The 21101-nt window shown below is 47.2% G+C and overlaps 1 protein-coding gene across 1 annotated transcript in view; it reads left to right on the top strand.

Moving 5' to 3' along the window:
* The window catches only part of MYO7B (myosin VIIB), a 349736-nt gene that overhangs the window by 64559 nt on the left and 264076 nt on the right, over positions 1-21101 (top strand). The window contains exon 10 of the mRNA XM_040348869.1: positions 5780-5856. Within this exon, the coding sequence (XP_040204803.1) occupies positions 5780-5856 (77 nt within the window). The remainder of the gene's footprint in view (positions 1-5779; positions 5857-21101) is intronic.

The following is a 21101-nucleotide window of genomic DNA, read 5'->3' as shown; positions in this document are numbered from 1 at the left end:
ACCTGCAGTTATCAATAAAGCACATCTGTTTGTTACAAGAAGATGTTTTATATTGTTCATGTTGATACTTGAAATACATTTTAAATTTCTTAATTACATATTCCTTTAAATAGGACTTTAAATATACTTCATATGAATCAGTAAGACACGTCCGTGTTGCCAATTTATTTTTTTAAGTGCCCCTTTTGAGTCAATAAAAAAAATGTTTTTGGATGCCCCACAAAGGATCTTTATTCGTGCACTAGTAGTTGTACGTGGACATCTGATTGAATACCCCTTGAAATTCTGGCCGAGTCATGTAGTCCGCTATACAGTGTATACTTTAGTATTTTCTATATTTTTTTTCACACATTAATAATAGCGGTATATATCTGTATATGGTCATATTGCTTTATTGGTGCTTTCAGAGTTCTTATATTTGACAGAATACACCTTTTATATGATCTGAATTTTCTTACCGAACATTATTCATATGTGATGTGAAGTTATCTTTTATTATTTCTGTCGCATACCATTAAAAAAAACAAAAAAAACTGCTTTTCTCCATTTTAGATCATATGATTTGTGCTGGCTATTATTACTGCAGATAATCTATTGATTTTAATCAGCAATGAAATAACGAAATGGCTTACCCTATGTACACCCAAAATTTAAATTCATTTTGTATGAAGTCCCAGAGTTTATCCCAAGTTAAGAGCCTGGTTTCTCACAAAGGAGTCTCCATTTTTGATGTTGTCCTTTTAACATAAGTTTGTCATATGCATATAAGCCCTATGTTGATAATAAGCAACATAGGTTTATGCTGCCGCTTACCGGAGAAATAGGCACATAAAAACTGTAAGGGCCAGTTCACACAGGGGCAGCTTCAAAGTCGCCCAACTCTTGCCCGACTCTGAAAACGCCCTGTACAGCGTGACTTCAGCGTGACGTGCAAAATGACTTCTGTATAGCAGTCAATGCAAGATGCTCCGAAGTTGCCCTAAAGTAGTACAGGAATCTTTTTCGAAGTCAGAGCGACTTGAATTGCTCCTATTAGAACGGTTCCATTGCAATGCATGTAGCGTGACTTGTCAGGCAGTTAAGTCACCTGACAGGTCGCCCCTGTGTAAACCGGCACTAAGCCAGCCCCCTTGAGACTATAACCTCTTATACATGCTCAGTTGTAGCAAGCAATCAGTCCAAAGGGAGAATGATGGCATATGTAGGGAAGGAATACAAAAAATCCTCTGCTCTCTATCATTCATTGAGGGACACAGCCTGATAATTGGTAACCTGGGGATATCCAAAAACAGTCAAACAGAGAGGCAGACACACAAAAACAATACAGCAGGGAACTGGCCCAACAAGATGAAAATAGGAATTGCAGAACCTTTCAACAAAAACTAGCTTCTGCCAAGGCAGATGGCCTTATAGAATTTTGAAAATGTTTGTAGAGAAGGCCAGGTTGCAGCATTACAGATCTTAGACAGAGAGGCCTGATGTCTAAAAGCCTAAGGCCCCGTACACACGATAGAATCTATCCGCAGATAAATCCCAGCAAATGGGTTTCTGCGGATAGATCCTATGGTGTGTACACGCCAGCGGATCTGTTTCCGCGGAGAAATCTCCTCTGGGATGGATTCCAGCAGATCGAATATTTGTTGTGCTGCACAACATATCCATCTGCTGGAATCCATTCCAACGGATGGATCCGCTCGTCTGTACAGACTTACCGGATCCATTCGTCCAAAGGGATTCCCCGCACGCGTCGTAATGATTTGACGCATGCGTGGAATTCCTTATATGACAGCGTCGCGCCCGTCGCCGTGTCATAATCGCGGCGACGGCGCGACACGTCATCGGCAGAGGATTTCCGCGCGGATTTCAATGGGATGGTGTGTACACTCCATCCCATCGAAATCAGCGGATATCTTTGAGAGGATTTATCCGTGGAAACGGTCCGCTGGACCGTATCTGCGGATAAATCCTCTCGTGTGTATGGGGCCTTAGAATAACTTTACAGCCCTAGTTTCTTTTGAAACTCAAGCCTGCAAAGCAATATGTCAAATCTATTCAGAAATAAAGGATCTAGAGGCCAGGGAATGTCTTTTTGGTCCTACTAGAATAAAAAATGGAGAATCCATCTATCTAAAAGCGGCATTGCCTGGGAGGTAAACTCTAAAGGCCATCACCACAGGGAATGGAGCGAGATCTCCTTAAGGTGGACACAGGGAAGGGAACAAAAAATCCTCATTAGGGTTAAACGTAGGTAAAAAAGTAGGTCCGGGGTTACAAACAACCTTGTCTTTATGTAAGATCAAAGCACAACATGCAGAAACCATTCTGGACAGAGTGTTGTCTACAGAAAAGGCTACCGTATGGGATAGAAATGCAAAGAAGTCCCGAATATGTTCGAATGGAGGTTTTTTGCAGCACCGACAACACTAAATTTAGAAGGCAAGGGCATATTCAGGGAAAGTGCTAGTATCCTACTTGCCCCTTTAAAATGGCTCAACAAATGCCCCCAAGAGATTAATACCTACCTCCTTACTTCAATCTGACAACCACAACCTTCACAAGCCTGCTGGCCGCACCTGCGCACTAGAGCCTCATAGAAAGCTATAGGGCCTGTCCAACTCCATGTCCAGCCATATGCAAGCTGTTGGCTGAGAATGAAGTCTTGCAAAAGCAGCAGCACCACAAAGCTTATCTGCCACCACCAAGAGCTTCCAGTGTCATTCCTTATGACTGGGGCTACTCCTGAGGGGAGAAAATGTGTGGAAAGACAGAGAGTTTGGGTGTGCACATGCAAAAACGAATCAGTGCTACATCATGAGAAAATCCACCAGGGAAGGAGAAGTGTTGGAAATGTCAAACAGCAGTTTGGGCATACATTGCCCAGCCGCCAGAAACATCAACACAGGCATCCAGAAACAGGGGCAGATCCAGAATCTAGTCTCTGGAGGAGCACTGCCAGAAAATATTTTTTTTTGCAGGCAATTTATCTGGGCAAAGGCTGGTGTTGGTGCTTCAATCATCACGGCACCATGGGTGATATGTTGTTAGGATGGTTGAAGCGCATTATTTATATTATTACATTGTTATATAAAATAGTTCAACTCGCCATATTGCAGAATCAATGGAAGCCCCGAGTGTGTCACTTGCTACCAGATGCAGCGTGTCACTTGCCATGTCACCTGCCTTTAGATGCGGATTGTCACTTGCCTTTAGATATGCAGATTGCCACGTCGACCAAATGCGGATTGTCACTTGTCTGCCACCAGAAGGGTATTGTCACTTGTTACATCTCATGCCACCAGATGCTGATTGTCTCTTGCCACGTCACCTGTCACAAGTTGCGGATTGTCAATTGTCACGTCACCTGCCACAAGTCACTTGCCTGCCACCAGATGCAGATTATCACTTGCCACGTCTCCTGCCACCAGATGCTGATTGTCACTTGCCACGTCACCTGCCACAAGTTGCAGATTGTCACTTGCCACGTATCCTGTCACCAGATGCTGATTGTCACTTGCCACGTCAACTGCCAGAAGTTGGGGATTGTCACTTGCCACGTCATCTGCCACATCTTGCAGATTGTCACTTGCCATGTCACCTGCCATACGTTGCGGATTGTCACTTGACCATGTTACATGCCACACACTGCGGATTGTTACTTGCCACGTCACCTGCCACACATTGCAGATTGTCACGCCACCTGCCACACATTGCAGATTGTCACTTGCCTACTACAAGGTGTAGATTGTCACTTGCTGTGTCACTTACCTGCTACAAGGTGCGGATTGTCACTTGCCTGCTACAATTGATAAGTTAGGGATTGGCAGTGTGTGTAAAGCCCTGGTCTGACTAATCCAAGAGGCAAACAAAGAGAGAAGAGACCTAATTCTCAAGGCACGGTGTGACCCCTCTGGATTTTTAAAAGGCAGACCAGGTATAAGGTAAAAATGTATACCTTATAACACATGAGACGGTTCAATAGCATTAGAGAGCATACTCGCACGATTAGCTCATTCACTCTCTAATGCTACCGAACCATCTCATGTTTACGGTTATGCAGCCTGATGCAAAAAGTTTGATCATGATGAGAATCTAACACTGGATTATTTTGTAATTTATTACAAAATTCAGACTAATGTGTTACTGTGTTTATATATATATATATATATATATATATATATATATATATATATATATATTAGAACATTTAAGATTGCTTCAAATGACAATAAGCCTCTGAGGAAGGACAACATGGTCCGAAACATGTTAGGCTTCATTTCACAGCATGTATTCTTGCTAGCCCATTCATGCATCTAGGACAGCTAAGTTTTATACCTATGTATTGTACTGAGTTTATATGCCAATTATACTCTTTATGCTATTGCAATTTTATTGTATGTTTCTAATAAATACATTTTTTACCTAATACCTGGTCTGCCTTTTAAAAATCCAGAGGGGTCACAACGTGCCTTGAGCATTAAGGCTCCATTCACACTAATGCTTTTTTTGATGCATTTTGCAGAAATGCAGGGAAATTTTTTAACATGGTCTCCTATGGAACATGTTCACATCAATGCTTTTTTGTGCCTCTGCGTTTTTGGAAAGGGTCAGGGACTTTTTTTCCTGCAAAAAGCAGCGTTTTGCATGCAATATAATTCAATGGACCTGCATCAAAAACGCAAGTGCCGCAATTTGCGTTTTTTTTAACCTGTTTATAGCTGGTTGTTAAAGGAAATGTAAAAAAATAAAAATTACTGGTAAAAAAAAAAAAAAAAACGCAAAACGCACATCGCAGTAAAAATGCACGCCAAAAAATGCAGCAAGCACCGCAAAAAGCATTGCAAAAACGCTCAAAAGCAACATGCATAGGTGTGAATCGAGCCTAAGTCTGTTCTTTCTTTGCTTGCCTGCTACAAGGTGCAGATTATTACTTTTTGTGTCTCAGAGTGAATGCAGGCAGCAGAGAGATTATGTAATGATGAAACTGGTCATGTGAGGGGTTATAGCCCCAAGAAGGGTGGCCTCCAGTTTTTTTCCAGTGCTTTTCCTGAAGGCAGTAAAACCCTAGCTTTCTTATAGACAATTGACAATTTATAGCTTTTTTCTAAAGAGCTTAAAAGACTGTTCCCTTACAAGCTTGTGATTGTAAATGCTCTTTTTTTTTTAAAATAACAAACATGTTATACTTACCTGCTCTATGCAGTTGGTTTTGCAGAGAGCAGCCCTGATCCTCCTCTTCTCGGGTCCCTCTTTACTGCTCCTAGCCCCCCTCCTTTTGAGTGCCCCTCAGCCAGCAGCTTGCTATGGGGGCACCCAAGCCAAGTCAGAGCTCCATTTATCCATTCAGATACAAAGCCCCGGCCTGGCCCCACCCCTATCTCCCCTGATTGGCTGACTGACTTTGATTGACAGCTGTGGGAGCCAATGGCGCCGCTGCTCTGTCACAGCATTTTAGGAGGAGTGTCCTGGATGGCTGAGGGGATCATGGACATCACCGGAGAAAGAAGGAGCTCATGGGGGTGGTGGGGGGGCTGCTACACACAGAAGTTTTTTTTATCTTAATGCATAGAATACATTAAGATAAAAAACCTTCTGCCTTTACAACACCTTTAAGTATCGTACCTTTCAGTTATGGCAAACATTGATATATAATTTATTTTTCTGATTCATAAATTACATTGTTATTCAGTTTTTAGTTCAATTTAAAATTTCTGTGATTATTTGTATTATGCTTTGCCTCGGTTCTTAGTTTTACTGAATATAGATCTGTTGTGACTTTTAGGTGCAATGTATGGAAATCTTGACAGCTGTGATGTCCGTGAGTCCACCCACTTGTCGACTGTAGCTGCTATGCTTGAGGTATTTATTAACATATTTTATTATCTCTCATCTCTATACCTTGTTTAGTGGTCTGTTTGGTTACACAGATATGCAGAGAAAGGCGCTTCTAAGTGCAGTATGTCAGCAATTGGATTATCTTGAGGCCTCATGCACACTGGACGTTTTTGGACGTTATTACAGCTGCTGTTTTTGGCTTCAGGCATTTTTTTACTCTCCAGCATGTTATCCTATGTGTCCATGCACACATAGGCTGTTATCAACTGTTTTTGTCTGGGTCATTTTTTGGCTGTAAAAAAACCCCAAACCTATTGGGTTCTGAGAGGAGTTTTTCAGCTGTAAAAATGCTCTAATGTCAATAGGCACTCAAACACATGTCTCACCTGTGTTTTTTAATGTTGTTGTCCCTTACTAATAGCAGAGAGGTGGTTTCTATCTAAAAAAAACAATAGAAAAATGCTGAAAAACGCACTACAAAGCCACTGCCATTTTTATAACGCTTTTTAGAATGTCCAGTGGGCATGAGGCCTGAATGTATACCTGGAGGACTCTTCTAGTAGAAGCGCTCCTACTTTCCACTTTCCATGTTTGGTGACACAGGCCAATTGTGAAGGAAAAGTATGACCTAGTCACTAAAAAACAAGCTTTACTGCTTATTTCTGAAGGGTTATTCATATGGTATAAGCAGATTTCATTTTGACTAGAAAGTTATTTTGGACTTATTCATGAACTGCTGCATTCGTTTACCAACAATAAAAAATGTATTATGCACAACTGACTATAGCTATAGTTTTAAAGCTTTCTGTTATTAAAAATTTCTTTGGGGACATGGCTAAAGCATTGTCTGGTATGACATGTCTCCCGCTGAGCTCTTGTATCTGGTCTGTAGGGATGGGCCGAACACCCCCCTGTTCGGTTCGCACCAGAACATGCGAACAAGCAAAAAATGTGTTCGAACACGAGAACACCGTTAAAGTCTATGGGACACAAACATGAAAATCAAAAGTGCTCTTTTTAAAGGTTAATATGAAAGTTATTGTCATAAAAAGTGTTTGGGGACCTGGGTCCTGCCCCAGGGGACATGTATCAATGCAAAAAAAGTTTTAAAGACTACAGTTTTTTTGGGAGCAGTGATATGACGTCCTCAGGATTTTGAGCCACTGCGCGTCCCCGGGGGCACGCATCGCGGCGATCGTTGTTGCAGGGTGTCAGTCTGACACCCCGCAACACAGATCTAGGTAAAGAGTCTCTCATGGAGACTCTTTACCATGTGATCAGCCGTGTCCAATCACGGCTGATCACGATGTAAACAGGAAAAGCCGGTAATCGGCTTTTCCTCACTCGCGTCTGTCAGACGCGAGTAGAGGAGAGCCAATCGGCTGCTCCTGTGACAGGGGGGGTTTGTGCTGATCGATTATCAGCACAGCCCCCCCCCCCCGGGGATGCCCACTGGACCACCAGGGATGCCCACTGGACCACCAGAAATGCAAAAAAAAAAAAACACAGGTATGCCACCCTAGACCACCAGGGATGACAATGACACAAAAATGGATGCCAATCAGTGCCCGCAATGGATGCCAATCAGTGCCCACAATGGGGCATCACTGATTGGCAGGCATTGTTTGGCACTGATTGGCATCCATTAGTACAACACATACGATAGTGCCACCTATCAGTGCCCATCTATGCCCATCCGTGCCGCCTATCAGTGCCCATCCATGCTGCCTATCAGTGCCCATCCATGCCGCCTATCCGTGCCGCCTATCTGTGCCGCCTATCCATGCCCATCCGTGCCGCCTATCAGAGCCCATCAGTCCTGCATATTAGTGCCCATCAATGCCACCACATTAGTGCCACCTCATCTGTGCCCATCAGTGCCCGTCAGTGCAGTACCACCAGTGCCCATCAGTGAAGTAGAAAACTTACTTATTTACAATGTTTTATAACAGAAACAAAAAAAAATTGACATTTTCGGTAATTTTTTATTTTTTTTTTGCAGAAAAAAAAAATCCCTTTGGACTTGTATCTGGCTTTGGGTATTTGGAGTAGGTTTTGATTTGTGGATCGCAGAATGCAATTGGGGTTATGGGCTTTTATTTTTTCGCATAGATATTGGGGGGCGTTTCCTTGAAAGTGATTCTGTCTTTTTCTGGCAACCAATGAAGGGATCTCAGCGAAGGTGAGATTGATTCCTATGTTTTTTTGCCAGTCACTAATCGAGCGGCCGTATTTTGAACGACTTGCAGACAAGTGATTTGGTATTTGGGGAGTCCTAGATAGAGGGCATTTGCGTAGTCAAGTCTGGAATTGATGATTGTTCCCACCACGACTGCAATGTCCTCTTTCGGGATAAAGGGGGTGAGACAGCGTAGTAGGCGCAGCAGATGATGGGATCCGCTGACTACAGACCCTATTTGTGCATCCATTGTCATGTAGGTGTCAAAAATGACTCCGAGACTTTTGACTTTGGTGCTAGGGGTGATGGTTTTACCTAGAATGGGCGGGGGTCCAAGTTGACGAGGGTTAATTTTTTCGGTTTGCGTGAAACAGGAGAAGTTCTGTTTTTGAACCGTTGAGTTTAAGATAACTGGATGTCATCCAGCTATCTATTAGAGAGAGGGATTTCTCTAGTCCAAGAGAATGATCCTGTTTGTTGCAGATCCGGAAATACAGTTGAGTGTCGTCTGCATAGGAGTGGTAAAGTAACTTCTGGTTACTGATGAGGGGGCGGAGATAGATATTGAACAATACGGGCGACAAGGGAGATCCCTGAGGGACTCCGCATGATACCGTACGTTTTTCAGAAGTGAAAGATCCCAGTTTCACTGTTTGTGATCGCTTTTCCAAGAAGGAGGAGAACCAGGGTAAATCACCTTCCGTGACTCCGGCCACTTCAGCTAGCTTAGCTAGTAGTAGTCCGTGGTCTACAGCAGTGTTCCCCAACCCCCGGTCCGCGGCCCACTACCGAGCTGCGGCACTTCTGCAGCCGGGCCGCGAGCAGGCGGCATGAGAGAGCCCCACATGCGGACCGCGGCACTCTGCCATTCGGACCGCAAGGAGACTTTTCTTCCTCCTGCGTCGCTCATAGAGCCGACAGCGGGAGGCGGAACAATTCTGGGTGGAGGGCGGAGCTGCCTGAGGTTATCAAACAGGCGATTGGCTGCTAGGACTGTCCTTCATCCTAGCAGCCAATCACCTGTTTGTTACCTCGGCCCTCCATCCAGAACTGTCCCGCCTCCCTCCCTGCAACTTTTCTCCTCATGCTGTGCCTCCCTCCGATCTGTCTCTAAGTGTGGGGGACGGAACCGAGGACTGTAATGTGTGGGGGATGGAACCGAGGACTGTAATGTGTGGGGGACGGAACCGAGGACTGTAATGTGTGGGGGACGGAACCGAGGACTGTAATGTGTGGGGGACGGAACCGAGGACTGTAATGTGTGGGGGACGGAACCGAGGACTGTAATGTGTGGGGGACGGAACCGAGGACTGTAATGTGTGGAGGACGGAACCGAGGACTGTAATGTGTGGGGGACGAAACCGAGGACTGTAATGTGTGGGGGACGGAACCGAGGACTGTAATGTGTGGGGGACGGAACCGAGGACTGTAATGTGTGGGGGATGGAACCGAGGACTGTAATGTGTGGGGGGGAAGGCTGAGGACTGTAATGTGTGGGGGGGGAGGAAGGCTGAGGACTGTAATGTGTGGGGGGGGGAAGGCTGAGGACTGTAATGTGTGTGGGGGGGGGGGAAGGCTGAGGACTGTAATGTGTGGGGGGGGGGGGGAGGCTGAGGACTGTAATGTGTGGGGGGAGGGGAAGGCTGAGGACTGTAATGTGTGGGGGGGACTGAGGACTGTAATGTGGGGTTATGATATAAATAGGGGCAGATGACAGTACTGTTAATGGGGGAGCCCAGAGTATGACAACACTACCAGTGACAGGGTGAGTGTGAGCAGGGCCTAGTGGGGCCACTAGCTTCATCTGTTGGGGCCTTACTACATCTGGTGGCAGGCAGCATGGCAAGTGACAATCCGCATCTGGTGGCAGGCAGCGTGGCAAGTGACAATCCACATCTGGTGGCAGGCAGCATGGCAAGTGACAATCCACATCTGGTGGCAGGCAGCATGGCAAGTGACAATCCGCATCTGGTGGCAGGCAGCGTGGCAAGTGACAATCCACATCTGGTGGCAGGCAGCATGGCAAGTGACAATCCACATCTGGTGGCAGGCAGCGTGGCAAGTGACAATCCGCATCTGGTGGCAGGCAGCATGGCAAGTGACACACTCAAAGCTCCCACTGATTCTGCATTATGGTGGGTTTAACTTTATTTTTTACTACAATGTAATAAATAGAAATAATGCGCTGACAAATTGCCCGCGAAAAATCGCTTACCCCCCGCATGCCATCCCCAACCTCCCCCCAACCGGGCCTTGGAAAATTTTCTTCCATGCAGCCGGTCCCCGGTGCCAAAAAGGTTGGGGACCACTGGTCTACAGTGTCAAAAGCCGCGCTTAGGTCCAGCAGGATCAGGAGACAAGATTCTCCTTCATCTGCGGCTTCTAAAGCGTCATCCCATATTTTAAGCAGCGCCGTTTCTGTTCCGTGACCAGGACGGAAGCCTGATTGAAACGGGTCGTGTAATTAATGGGTGTCTAAATGCAGTTGCAGCTGTTGTACAACTTCTTTCTCCATTACCTTGGAGAAGGTATTTAGACCTATTATGGGCCTCCGGTTGTTTGGGTCTTTGGGGTCAAGGGTGTTTTTTTGGGGGTTGGTTTTATTGTACCTTGTTTCAGCAAGGTGGGCACCATGCCCTCCTTGAATGATTGGTTTATGAGCTGCGTCATAGCTGGTGCCAGTATATCGGCACTTTCTTTCAGCAGTTTAGTGGGAATGATGTCATTGGGTGCTGTGCTGTCATGCAGAGTCCCGATGATGTTTTTAGTGGTATTGATGGTAATGGGTTTTAGAGTGAATTTTGGTGGTTGCGGCGGGTTTATGTGGGTATTTGGTTTGGGATTTGGGGAAGGGTTAGTGACGATTCCATTTTGCTGAATACTTTCCTGGATTTTTCCAATTTTATTGATGAAATAATCCGATAATTCGTTGCAAAATTCTTGTGAATCAGAATTGGGGGCCTCTAAACAAGCTGGGTTCATAGTCTGCGAAACCAGCTTGAAGAGTTTGCGGGGGCGGTTTAGGGCATTTGCGATGATGTTGGAGAAGTGATTTTTTTTGGCCATAAAGATTTCTTTATGATATTTCTTTGTTATTGTCTTGTGTGTGGTGTGTTTTTTTTCAGAGGAGCTCCTTTTCCAGGCAGCTTCTGCTCTTCTACGCTCTTGCTTTAACAACGTCAGCTGGTCATTAAACAAGCTGGAGTTGTTTTTCCGGATGCAAGTTTTGCGTTTTGGTGCCACCAAGTCAGCTGACTGTAGTAGCGCCTTGTTGATGGCGTCAAGAGTTTCTCTGGCTGTTTGTTTTTGTTGGATTGTTTTTATTTTGTTCCCTAGTGTTGTTTTGAAGAGTTCCGAGTGGAGCTTCTTTTGAGATCTAGTCCAGTGAGTTGTCACCGGTTTAGTCGTTTTTTTTGGGCTGGCGTTGGTGGTGATTTTAAATTTTATGGCATGATGATCGGTCCATGGTTTTGGATGTGTTGTGTGCGGCAGGGATGCTGTGAACTGGTAGAGTCATGGAAGTCCCGCTAGGCCACGGCTGAAGCCGCGGACTTTCCTGGATGCGGCAGCCGCGATCGAGTAGCGGCAGCCGCGATCCAGGAGCGGGGCTTTCACGGGCCCCAGATGGTAGAGGATGGCCGTGGGGGGGGGGGGGGAAGTGGGGAGATGGCGGTGGGGTGTTTGGGATGCGATGGGGGTGCAGAGGGGGGGTGTTGGTCGTCCGAATCCCGGGATCCAAGCCGCAGCTTATCCTGAAAACGACGGTCGCATCCGATCCCCGGGTTGGAGGACAGACCAGGCCAGATAGTGCAGGCCTTACCTTCAGAGAAGCTGCCTATGGGAGGCAGAGGAGGGAGGTCAGAGGGGGATGGAGGATCGGTTGTCCTGGGATCCAATGCGGGTCCTTGCTATTGCTATCCTAGCTGCCTGTCTGGCTGGCCCTGGGTGAGAGCAGACTCGTCGGGAAGCGTCCTACTCCACCACTAGCTAGCAGTGACTGACACAGGACTGGCTACCATGGCTCCTCTTCTTCATGTGTGATCGACGGGCCCGCAGGAATACTATTTGGATAAGAGGGGCCTTGAGAGGTAAGGAAGTCCTCCTTTTCCTCCCGCTGTTCTGCCCCAAGTGCCCTGTCCATTATTCCACGAAGCGTGTGCTCCAACAGGAAGACAAGAGGGACAGTATCACTGATGCATGCACTGTCACTGCTCACCATCCTCGTGGCCTCCTCAAATAGTGACAAGACAGTGCATGCAGTAGCCACTGGCGTGGCGAAAAAAAAGCCGTAGATTTACGGGCAGCCCGTAAAAACAGGGCACTTTTCTCCTGTCCATAAAAGCCCGTAGCCGCAGAAAAGTGCCAGTAAAAATTGCGGCGACCGGCTAGGGTCAGGACTGCGTATGCAGGATTTCGGAATCTGCCGAGAAGATACGATCCTCCTGAGCCACGTCTTCCTGTTGCCTCTGCCCACCCCACCCACTGTGCCACGCAACCAATGATATGTCAGGCAGGAGCCGAGTGGGGGACGGAGGAGCATCATGGTGGAGTGGACAGAGCAGGCATTGGCGGGTAACGCATGTGGGAGTCGGAGATGCGCTAACTTGGACAGAAGTGGTGCGACAGGCCCCTTCCTGGCTGTATCTGACTGAGCCTGGTGGTGGGTGCAGTGGCCAAGCCAGCCCACAACAACAATGCAGTCAAAAAGATTGTCGGTCGGACTCGGGACACTCACTCTGTCAGTGGCAGAGAGAGCAACTGAGACAGGCAGCTGCAGGACTCTGGTGGCAGGGGGTGATGATGGTGGCAGGGGTTATGATGGTGGCAGGGGGGTGAGGATGGTGACAGGGGGTTATGATTGTGTCAGGGGGTGATGATGGTGGCACTGGCAGGGGATGATAATGGTGGCAGGGGATGATGATGGTGGCAGGAGGCGATGATGATGGCAGGGGGTGATGATAATGGTAGCACTGGCAGAGAATGATGATGGTGGCAGGAGGTGATGATGGTGGCAGGGGGTGATGATGGTGGCACTGGCAGGGGATGATGGTGGCAGGGGGTTGTCTGATGGTGGTAGGGGTCATGCTTGTGGCAGGGGTTGATGATGGTGGCAGGGGGTGATGCCTGATAGTGGCAGGGGGTGATGATGGTGGCAGGGGGTGATGTCGGTGGTAGGGGTCATGCTGGTGGAAGGGGGTGATGATGGTGGCAGGAGGTGATGCCGGATAGTGGCAGGGGGTGATGATGGTGGCAGGAGGTGATGTCTGATGGTGGCAGGGGGATGATGATGGTGGCAGGGGGTGATGATGGTGGCAGGGGGATGATGATGGTGGCAGGAGGTGATGTCTGATGGTGGCAGGGGGATGATGATGTGGCAGGGGGTGATGATGGTGGCAGAGGAAGATGATGATGGCAGGGGGTGATGATGGTGGCAGGGGTTGATGATGGTGGGGGGTGATGGTGGCAGGGGGTGATGATGGTGGGAGGGGTCATGCTGGTGAAAGGGGGTGATGATGGTGGTAGGAGGTGATGCATGATAGTGGCAGGGGGTGATGATGGTGGCAGGAGGTGATGTCTGATGGTGGCAGGGGGATAATGATGGTGGCAGGGGGTGATGATGGTGACAGGAGGTGATGTCTGATGGTGGCAGGGGGTGATGATGGCGGCAGAGGAAGATGATGGTGGCAGGGGGTGATGATGGTGGCACTGTCAGGGGTTGATGATGGTGGCAGGGGGATGTCTGATGGTGCTAGGGGTCATGCTGGTGGCAGGGGGTGATGATGGTGGCAGGGGGTGATGCCTGATAGTGGAAGGGGGTGATGAAGGTGGCAGGGGGTGATGTCTGATGGTGGCAGGGGGTGATGTCTGATGGTGGCAGGGGGGATGCCTGATAGTGGCAAAGGGTGCTGATGGTGGCAGGGGATGATGTCTGATGGTGGCAGGTGGCAATGATGGTGGCAGGGGGTAATGATGGTGGCAGGGGGTGATGATGGTGGTAGGGGTCATGCTGGTGGCGGGGGTGATGATGGTGGCAAGGGGTGATGCCTGATGGTGGCAGGGGGTGATGTCTGATGGTGGCAGGGGGGTGATGGTGGCAGGGGGGTGATGGTGACAGGGGGTGATGAAGCGTAAGTGGTGTTACTGGGGTGTGATTGTGGCAGGAGGTCTTTAAAATTGGGGACATAAATTCTGGAGCATTTTGGAAGCGTGGTGACAGAACAAGCTCCAACAATACTGAACCCTGTCCTGCATCCTACCCAGCTGCCAGCAGAGTTACCCAGTGCACCGTGAAAGAAAGATAACGTCCCTGTCCATGCCTGCTGGACCATGAGTCCTGTCCAACGAGGCCGAGACATGCCGGTAGAGAGCCGGAATGGCCTTCCGTGAAAAAAAAAATTGAGTTTGGGAACCTGCCACTGAGGTACCGCACATTCCACAAATTCACGAGGGGGCAGATTTTACCAGCTGAAAAGGCAGCAGTTGCAGTGCTAGCAATTTGGCCAAGTTAGCATTAAGACGCTGAGCATGTGGATGGCTGGGACTGCATTTCTTTTAGACGGCAGGAGGTCTTTAAAATTGGGGACATAAATTCTACTGATCCTAGTAGCTACTATTGATTTCCCCTCACTTTCTGTGGTGGTTATGGAACAGACGTTAAGGGGAAATCTCTCTAGTTGGACATAGGTGACAAAAACCGATGGACTAAATAATCCACCCTTATTATATAGAAAATAACAGAAATATGTTTTTTTACCTTATTATCTACCTTAAATCGCTTTGCTATTTTCCTAGTGTACTTGTTTGTAGCCTAAATAATGAAATTTGCACTTAAAGATGTAGTTTTGTAGGTTGTAGTTTGCAGGTTGCATTCCCTTTGAAGGTCAGGCAGCCGAGCACTGGCATTATATGACCGGCGGAAATGACCACAGACTTTCCTGGCCTGCCTCAGGAGATCCTGTAAGCCCGGGTACCTGCTCTAGAACCGCTGCACCACCAAATTCAGGAGGTGAGCCAAACAGGGAACATGGGTCAAGTGTCCTTGTCGGAGGGTGGAGAGGAGGTTGGTGCCATTGTCGCATACAACCATTCCCTGCTGAAGCTGGCGTGGCGTCAACCACCTCTGAGCCTGCCCCTGCAGAGCTGACAGAATCTCTGCCCCAGTGTGGCTCCTGTCCCCTAAGCAGACCAACTCAAGCACCGAATTGCATCTTTTTTCCAGAGTGCTTGCATAGCCCCTTGAACGCCTACAGAGCACCACTGTTTCAGAGGACAAATCTCCAGAGGAAGCGGCCATAGAGGAAGAAGAAAAGGAGGGGGTGGAGGAGAGAACTGTGGCAGAATCACCACTACTAGCATTTTGGAGGCGTGGTGACAGAACAAGCTCCAACAATACTAAACCCTGTCCTGCATCCTACCCAGCTGCCAGCAGAGTTACCCAGTGCACCGTGAAAGAAAGATAACGTCCCTGTCCATGCCTGCTGGACCATGAGTCCTGTCCAACAAGGCCGAGACACGTGCCCCTGGAGGAAGTCATCATTTGACGAAACGGCGTAGGGAGGAGCGGCGTGCTGACGTCATCACTGTATACCCGCGACTATCCGGAAGGACGAGCGGAACTTTCAAGTCGGCCGGCTTAAACATTTATTACACGCTACTTTTACTACTTTGGAAATGTGAGTGCAACTTTGTTATATTTTAATAAAACGTATGTCTTGCAATGCTACTCTATGTTTGCCATTCTTGTTTTCACTCCCGGGTTTTGAACGCATGTGGTGTGATCTGGCCAAACACCATCAAACACACATCTTAGTGTGGAGGAACCCAGCAGCGGAGCAGTGGATACTAATCTGGCATAGAGATACATGCGATTTTGATCTGTTTGTCTGGTAAGCAGATTATTTACCTGAGGTGGAGGTGCTTTCATTCAGCTATTTGACACCACTGTCTTGGACTTTTCTCAACACAAATACGGGTGCTTCTGTGAAGAATTTAGAATATCTGTAGAAGTCACAGCTGATTGCGGCTATATGGACTACTATTTCTTCTGTGCACTTGTCTTCATTTTTGTACTAATTGCACGTTGAGCACTTTAATATTGATTGTGTCTATATGTGCATATATATGGTATTTAGTGGTTGCCATTTAGATATGTTGATACTGATATAGACACATATATTATACTAGCAGCGCAGCTTTCACACTTTTTAAGGCCGAGACATTGCCTTCCACATGCCGGTAGAGAACCGGAATGGCCTTCTGTGAAAAAAATGGAGTTTGGGAACCTGCCACTGAGATACCGCACATTCCACAAATTCACGAAAGGGGGCAGAGTTTACCAGCTGAAAAGGCAGCAGTTGCAGTGCTAGAAATTTGGCCAAGCTAGCATTAAGACGCTGAGCATGTCTGGGACTGCATTTCTTTAGACGGTTTAGCAACTGGGTTAGGGAAATTTGCCTGCTAAAATCGAATGTTGGTGTACCGCTAGCAGATTGGCCACAAGTACTTGGGACACCTATTTTTATACCTTCATTCCTCTCTGTGCAGGTTTCTGAGAGGACTGGAGGTATAGTGGGGTTGGAGATACCAGCTGATGAGGAGCAAGGAGAGGTCCGCCTTGTTCTTTGATGTGGGTCTTTTAAGTGCTGTTGCCAATGGACTGCATGGGAGGTCGTCATATGTCTGGTCAAGCATGTGGTGCCCAAGCGGCTGCTGTTTTAGCACGCTTGATACGCTTCAGACATAGGTTGCAAACAGCAACGGTGCGATCTGCTGCACACGTGTCAAAAAAGGCTCACACCAAAGAACTTTTTAAAATATGCGGGGAGTCAGCAGCTCCCTGCACCTGCTTAGCTCTCTGGTGTGATGCAATAGGGTGGCTGCCCTTAAAGCTGTAGTAAACCGATGATTTTTTTTTTTTTCTAAAACTGTAAGGCAAAAAGCATAATGAATTAGTATGCACCGGATACTAGCTCATTATGAAATACTTACCTTGGAACGAGGCCTCTGTATCTCACCCGGTCCACGCAGAGGGAGCGGACATTTTCCCTCGGCGTGTCTTCCGAGTATCGCTTCTCCCGCCTGCTGGACCTTTCAGCTGAGAGACACGGAGCGCATGCGCCGCTAAAGTCAGTGGCTGCATGCAAGGTGAATATCTCCTAAACCGTACAGGTTTAGGAGATATTCTTTTTACCTACAGGTAAGCCTTATTATAAGATTACCTATAAGGCCGGGTACACACGGACAAACATGTATGGTGAAAGCGGTCCGTCGGACCGTTTTCACCATACATGTCTGCCAGAGGGCTTCTGTACGATGGTTGTACACACCATCGTACAGAAGTCCGCGCGTAAACAATACGCGGGGCGTGTCCGCGGTGTCGCCGCGTCGATGACGCGGTGTCGCCGCGACAATGACGCGGCGACGTGGGCGGCCCGCCTTTAAAATGCTTCCACGCATGCGTCAAAGTCATTCGACGCATGCGAGGGACGGCGGGCGCCTGGACATGTACGGTAGGTCTGTACTGACGACCGTACATGTCCGAGCGGGCAGAATTCCAGCGGACTGTTTTAAAACAAGTCCAGGAATATTTGTCTGCTGGGAAAAGGCCCGGCAGGCAAATGTTTGCTGGAATTCGGCCCGCTCGCGCCCACACACGACCAAACATGTCTGCTGAAACTGGCCTGCGGGCCAGTTTCAGCAGACATGTTTGCTCGTGAGTATGGGGCCTTAGTAAAAGTAAAAAGAAAAAGAGGTATACAACCGCTTTAAGCTGCCCTCTGGAGGGCATTCTGCCTCGTTGGAGATGTGCCGCCTCCTCCTCTCTTCTATCAGGCACCAAAGTAGAGTCAATGACCTCATCATCCCCTCCCTCCTCGTCACTGGAGCAAACTTGGCAGTATGCTGCAGCTGGGGGAACATGACTGCCATTTTCTTGTCCTTCTTGGGCACCCCCTCTTTCTAGGCTCAGGTTACTCCATTCCTCAACCTGGGATACCATCATCGGAGCCCTCAAATCACTGTGCATTCTCCTGCAGCATGTACCTGACACTGTGGTTGATTAGTTTGGGGGGCTCCTCTGTGCATGATGGTGGGGCTAGGGAAGGAGTGACTGTTGACATGGAGCCAAAGGAATAGACCGTTTTGGCAGCTGCATTGGCAGGCAAACTAATCTGAGCCTGGTTGACAGAGGTTGAGGAGGATGAGGACGGCTTTGTTATCCATTCCACCAACTCTTCTGCATGTTGTGGCTCAATAACACGTCCAGCTGCAGAAAAAAAGTATAAGCGGGCCCCACGGCCACGTGCTGAGGATGAACCGTGTTCACGAGTCATGACCAGCACTGTTGACTGTAGACACAGAGCCTGCTTACCCTCTTTTAGTGGCCTGTTAGCAAAACCACACTACACTGTATTGTGTACTGTGTACACCACCAGAAAAGTAGTAACAACTGCACTATGGGTGCACGGTGCTGTGTACACCACCAGAAGTCTAATAGCAACTATGGGTGCACTGTATTGTGTACTGTGTACACCACCAGAAAAGTAGTAGCAACTGCACTATGGGTGCACGGTACCGTGTACACCACCAGAAGTGTAATAGCAACTATGGGTGTACTGTATTGTGTACTGTGTACACCACCAGAAAAGTTTTAGTAACTGCACTATGGGTGCACAGTACTTTGTACACCAACAGAAGTGTAATAACAACTATGGGTGCACTGTATTGTGTACTGTGTACACCACCAGAAAAGTTGTAGCAACTTCACTATAGGTGCACAGTACTGTGTACACCACCAGAAGTCTAATAGCAACTATGAGTGTACTGTACTGTGTACACCGCCAGAAAAGTTGTAGCAACTGTACTATGGGTACACGGTACTGTGTACACCAACAGAAGTCTAATAGCAACTATGAGTGCACTGTATTGTGTACTGTGTACACCGCCAGAAAAGTAGTAGCAACTGCACTATGGGTGCATGGTACTGTGTACACAAACAGAAGTGTAATAACAACTATGGGTTCACTGTATTGTGTACTGTGTACACCACCAGAAAAGTAGTAGCAACTGCACTATGGGTGCACGGTACTGTGTACAGCGCCTGAAGTATATTAGAAAAAGTACACCAGGAATGGCCTGCAGTCAGATCTAGGCTTGGCTACACTGGATGCTGTGTATATCATGAGACTGACTGTGTGTGTGTGTGTGTATATATATATATATATATATATATATATTAGAAAAAGCACACCAGGAATGGCCTGCAGTCAGATATAGCTACACTGGATGCAGAGTATATATATATATATATATATATATATATATATATATATATATATATATATATATATATATAAAATACACTGCAGCTGAGCTAACTGAATAACCTGCCTGCCTGCTCAATATAAATCACACTCGCTCTCTCCATCCACGCCAACACACTACACAAGGCTGACGTGCAGGCAGCCTTATATGGTGCAGGGCGTGGACTTAGTCCCCCTGAGCCATGATTGGCCAAAGGCACCCTCCCCTTGACAATTATGGCTCTCTTAGCTGAGGGCACTGGGATTGGCCAAAGCATGCAGGTCATGGTGCATGCTTTGGCCAATCATCATACAGCAATGCACTGCGATCTTGCAGTGCATTATGGGGCGTTACGAGGCACTCAAATTTGCCACGAACACCCCATAATGTTTGTTTTTCGGCGAACACCCAATGTTCGAGTCGAACTCATGTTCGACCCGAACATAAAGCTCAATCCTAATTAGCTGTGTTGTTTTAGCCGTAGGTGATCGGTGTATGGTGCCCACCCCACCCCGGGGATGACAGAAGTTATTGTCACTGAAATGCATAAAACACATTATTATCTCGTCTCTTTTCCTCGCCATTGCAGCAGAGAACAACGGGAAATAGTGATGAATCGGGTCTGTGGACCAATAAGATGGCAATTTATTCTTTTTTGTAATGGCTTAAGGGTTAGGCCCAAAAATGTTTTAAATTCGGAAACCGTGATAGGTTTCCACTCAAATGGCCTAGCAAGCCTGTGAATTTGGGTTGGCGATGATGTACTGTAGGGCATAAACATTACTTTGGTCCACAATCAAATTATAGAGGTCTTCGGTGAAAAATCAGCTCAAAATAGTCAAGGGGCTTTGTTAAGTTGGCTGTTTCTACCTGAACCCCTGGCTGGGCTGTGGTTTCATGGCCAGGTGAGGGCTACTCCTTTTGTTATTTCTTTATCAATTAATCAGGAAAAAGGTCTGTAGTTGATTCTAAGTTTGATATTTGCATTTGGAATTTATTGCTGTGAACCTACATCATGCGTTCAAAGAAGCTGTTCATGCAAGTGAAACAGACCATTGTAAGGCTTCAAATCAACAGTTTGGTACATTCTGAGGAAAGAAGCTCAGCAACATAAAAAGGCCTGGATGTCCACGGAAGACAATGGTGGATGATCACAGGATCCTCTCTATGGTAAAGAAAAAGCCATTCACAACATCCAGACAAGTTAAGGGCACTCTCCAGGAGGTGGGTGCATCATTGTCAAAGTCTACAATCAATAGAAGACTTCACAAGAGCAAATACAGAAGGTTCACCACAAGGTGCAACCATTCATAAGCCAGAATAGACTTTGCCAAAAAACATTTAAAAAAGTCAGACCAGTTCCGGAAAAGCATTCTTTGGATGGATGAAACTAAAATTAATCTGTACCAGAATGATGGGAAGAAAAAACTGTGGAGTAGGACAGCTCATGATCCAAAGCACACAACGTCATCTGTAAAACATAGTGAAGGCAGTGTGATAGCATGGGCATGCATGGCTTCCAGTGGCACTGGGTCATTGGTATTATTGATGATGTGACAGAAGCAACCGGATGAATTCTGCAGTGTTTAGAGATATACAGTCAGCCCAGATTCAGCCAAATGCAGCAAACTTGATTGGATGGGGCTTCACAGTACAGATGGACAATGAGCCAAATCACACTGCAAAAGCAACCCAGGAGATTTTGAAGGAAAAGAAGTGGAATATTCTGCAATGGCTGAGTCAATCAACTGATCTCAACCCAATTGAACAAAGCAAAACTAAAGGCAGA

This window comes from Rana temporaria, chromosome 4 (assembly GCF_905171775.1).
Source record: "Rana temporaria chromosome 4, aRanTem1.1, whole genome shotgun sequence".
Classification (NCBI taxonomy): domain Eukaryota; kingdom Metazoa; phylum Chordata; class Amphibia; order Anura; family Ranidae; genus Rana; species Rana temporaria.
Note: the sequence above shows the minus strand (reverse complement) of the source record. Positions and strands in the feature narration are given on the sequence as shown.